The following is a 4241-nucleotide window of genomic DNA, read 5'->3' as shown; positions in this document are numbered from 1 at the left end:
TATATATATATATATATATATATATATATATATATATATATATATATACATAATAAATAAACACAGTACACACATATACTATGTACTATACACATACTATGTAAACAAAAACCTTTATTTTGGATGTGATTAATCGGTGCCCAGCACTAATTATTATTATTATTATTATTATTATTATTATTATTATTATTATTATTATTATTATTATTATTATTATTATTATTATTATTATTATTATTATTATTATTATTATTATTATTATTATTATTATTATTATTATTATTATTATTATTATTATTATTATTATTATTATTATTATTATTATTATTATTATTATTATTATTATTTTCTTTCCTCATTTCTTTCTTCTTTAAATCTAGATTTTATATATGTTTTTCTTATAATTATGCCAGTGTGCTGCACTTTGTAAACAAATTAATTTTATTTTCCGTGTGCTTATCAAAACAACAGTAACGGTCCCAAATCCATCCAAGAGTGCTGTGATTGGTTTAAGATGAGTCTAGAAGAACTAAATGCGGAATGCTATAAGGAAATGCATAGTCATCATGAGAAGGTTGGTTTCTGTGTACAAGATTCACAGATGATCTGTCTGTTTAGCTTTGATGTCAATCTGATTACTTTATATCATTTCTTCCTTGAAGGCTATAAACTGCATAGTGGGAACGGTTTGTTATGAAAGACTCGCCTCCCACGGCCCTCAACTTGGACCTGTCACCCGGACAAACCCTTTGGTGACTAGGTAAAAATGATGTAGTCTCGTGGAGCAACACAGGCATCATAAAGTCTGGTCTGCTTTGCAACTTCTTCTGGCCAAGAACTGCCCAGTTAGACAGGAAGAGATCATCTGACTGACTTAAAGCAGCCAGCCACAGCTTGCTTTGTATTTACATGATGTAAAAAAGTAAAAAATCAGCTGACAGGCCATCCAAGATTTAGATAAGTGTATCAGAACAGAACAGATATGGAGAAATGTAGCATTACATCACTTGCTCACCATTGAATCCTCTGCAGTGAACGGGTACCGTCAGAATTCAAACAGCTGATAAAAACATTACAATAATCCACAAGTGATGACAATTTTAACTTCAAACCGTTGCTTCTAATGCTAAATTACGAGTCCTCTATCCATAACAGTGCTTTTTCCAGTGAAATAGACATTTAGTCTAAATCAAGAGAGAAACATGCGCAGATTAAACACTGTTTGTAAGAGAAAACGGTCCAAAACGGTTCTAAACAAATATGTTGGTGGATTATGATGGGAGACGACAACAGGGGTTGCACTTTTTTACTGGAGGAAGTGTTATTATGAATTCTGATTCAAAGTTAAAATGCCTTAATGATGGCATTTATAATCAGTTTTGAAAGTTTTTCACTTCACAAGACATTAATTGATGGACTGGAGTGGTGTGGATTACTTGTGGATTATTGTGATGTTTTTATCAGCTGTTTCAAAATCAAATTTTTCCTCAGAAGTGGTCATTGTAACCGCCTGGTATTTTGTAAACTTAGCATTTTATTGTACAGTACGCTGATGAGAATGGCAGATTTACAGTTCAGCCTTGTTTTAATGATTCAGATATTTTACCTTCCCATTTGAGGACATGACCATGGAGCAGGAAAACCAGCTGATGCAGAATCCAAATGATGCTTGTCATCTGCTCGCCCATAATGGATGGGTTATGGCAGATGACCCGCTTAGAAATTTTGCAGAGCCAGGTGAGTCAAAATATATGTCTATTTTGGTTTCTGCTGAACATTTTTGGTTTTGATGCTGGTCTAGAAATTGCAAAAAGTTACATTGTGTTTCTGGTGACTAAAAATGTCTAGCTGGTTAAGGACCTGGTAATTGATTTATCTGTCTGTTAGGCTGTAATGTTTACCTCAGAAGAGAGCTTGTTTGCTGGGGTGACAGCGTGAAACTTCGCTATGGCGACAAACCAGAGGACTGTCCATACTTATGGGCTTACATGAAGAAGTACACAGAGATCACAGCCAAACATTTCTCCGGTGTACGTCTGGATAACTGCCACTCCACACCCCTTCATGTGGCTGAGGTACGTGTTCAGATTTCTACTTTATTTTTGATCTGCATGCATATTTCATGATTTATTTATACAAATGACATCATATGCAACAGGCAGGAACTCAGAATGTTCTGCAATGTCATTGTAAATGTATAAAGTGACAATTTTCATGTTGAAAATATGTAGTGTCATTCCTTCTGAGGTTGTACTGCAGGTATTTGACATGTACTGTTGGATGTGACAACTTGTGTGTTGTGTCTATAGGCCATGTTAGCTGCAGCCAGAGTGGTCAGGCCCAATCTTTATGTGATAGCCGAACTCTTTACTGGAAGTGAACAGCTTGACAATTTGTTTGTTAATCGGCTGGGAATAACCAGTCTCGTCAGAGGTACTGCAGACTGCAAGAGACACGTTTGCCCTTGATGCTAAATTTGCTTTTTGTGTTTTTTTTCTTCCTCTCCGTTTTTTACTCAAAACATTCATACCTTTTTTGGCAACATTAACTCTTTCTCTTCATCATCTACTTTGACCTTGTGCATTTCATGTGCTCACGAATAATATGTCATTAATAACACATTTCATTACTAATAAACCTGCTTAATGTCCTAATGCAATAATGTCTGATTATGTAACCTGAGCATGTTCCAATTCTTTGTCGTACACTTCACACCATCATCTGTCTGTCTTGCTTAATTTGCTTTCATTCTATCTATCTATCAATCTATCGATCTATCTATCGTTCTGTCTTCCTATCTATCATTCTATCTATCTAACCCTGCTGCTGGGTGGGCTGCAGTATATGTTGGCTGTTGCTCGTCAACATAGGCCTGATCTGTATGTGGTGGCTGAGCTCTTCACTGGCAGCGAGGAGCTGGACAATATCTTTATGACTAGGCTTGGCATTACCTCCCTTATCCGAGGTAAGACACAAAGAGATTGGGAAATGCAGTTGCAGTGACACAAAGAAATAAGGAACATGATGTGTGAAATGCAAATACAGCATGTTGTTGACACGTTTGCCCTTGATGCTAAATTTGCTTTTTGTGTTTTTTTTCTTCCTCTCCGTTTTTTACTCAAAACATTCATACCTTTTTTGGCAACATTAACTCTTTCTCTTCATCATCTACTTTGACCTTGTGCATTTCATGTGCTCACGAATAATATGTCATTAATAACACATTTCATTACTAATAAACCTGCTTAATGTCCTAATGCAATAATGTCTGATTATGTAACCTGAGCATGTTCCAATTCTTTGTCGTACACTTCACACCATCATCTGTCTGTCTTGCTTAATTTGCTTTCATTCTATCTATCTATCAATCTATCGATCTATCTATCGTTCTGTCTTCCTATCTATCATTCTATCTATCTAACCCTGCTGCTGGGTGGGCTGCAGTATATGTTGGCTGTTGCTCGTCAACATAGGCCTGATCTGTATGTGGTGGCTGAGCTCTTCACTGGCAGCGAGGAGCTGGACAATATCTTTATGACTAGGCTTGGCATTACCTCCCTTATCCGAGGTAAGACACAAAGAGATTGGGAAATGCAGTTGCAGTGACACAAAGAAATAAGGAACATGATGTGTGAAATGCAAATACAGCATGTTGTTGATTATGACACTAAATAGTTTTGACTCGTTGCTCAAAATGAGCTAAAAACACCACAGCTGCTGTTGATAGAATTTGAGTTGTGTTTCACACAAAATATTCTTAAATTTGAGATGTTAGATAGATATGGATGGACACTTGTCGCATGGGTTGTTTATTTATTTATTTATTTATTTTTAGGATTTATTTTCGGTATATGAAGGCCACATTAAAACTGTCATTTATTTTTGCCTTTTATGTTTCAGTTGTATTGTTCTACCCTTGACCCATACAATACACATGGATCATTAAAACAAACATTTTGAAAGCTATGATAATCTCAGCAAAATATAAATAAAAAGATTTCAATATTTATTGTGTGAAAATATTTTATATCAGTTTTTATACCAATATGAGTTGTGTTGTTATTTACATCATAACCAACATTTGTCATTAATAAAGTAAAAAAAATGGTGTATTTTTATTGTGCATCATTTTGAATAAAGATATAATTTTGTAAAATTATTCTAAAAATGTTGAAAATATTATTTGAACACCAATGAGGGTGTGGTGGTAGTGTTTATATATACATATATATATATATATA

General features: G+C 34.5%; 1 protein-coding gene across 1 annotated transcript in view; it reads left to right on the top strand.

The window, feature by feature from the left end:
• LOC107590315 (glycogen debranching enzyme-like) overlaps nt 1–4241 on the top strand; it is a 15572-nt gene that overhangs the window by 6071 nt on the left and 5260 nt on the right. Inside the window, exons 7-11 of the mRNA XM_016279021.1 lie at nt 472–574; nt 663–760; nt 1598–1737; nt 1888–2075; nt 2310–2433. Of these exons, the coding sequence (XP_016134507.1) occupies nt 472–574; nt 663–760; nt 1598–1737; nt 1888–2075; nt 2310–2433 (653 nt within the window). The remainder of the gene's footprint in view (nt 1–471; nt 575–662; nt 761–1597; nt 1738–1887; nt 2076–2309; nt 2434–4241) is intronic.

The sequence above is a fragment of the Sinocyclocheilus grahami genome, unplaced genomic scaffold, assembly GCF_001515645.1.
Source record: "Sinocyclocheilus grahami isolate Dianchi unplaced genomic scaffold, SAMN03320097.WGS_v1.1 scaffold126.1, whole genome shotgun sequence".
Lineage (NCBI taxonomy): Eukaryota > Metazoa > Chordata > Actinopteri > Cypriniformes > Cyprinidae > Sinocyclocheilus > Sinocyclocheilus grahami.
Note: the sequence above shows the minus strand (reverse complement) of the source record. Positions and strands in the feature narration are given on the sequence as shown.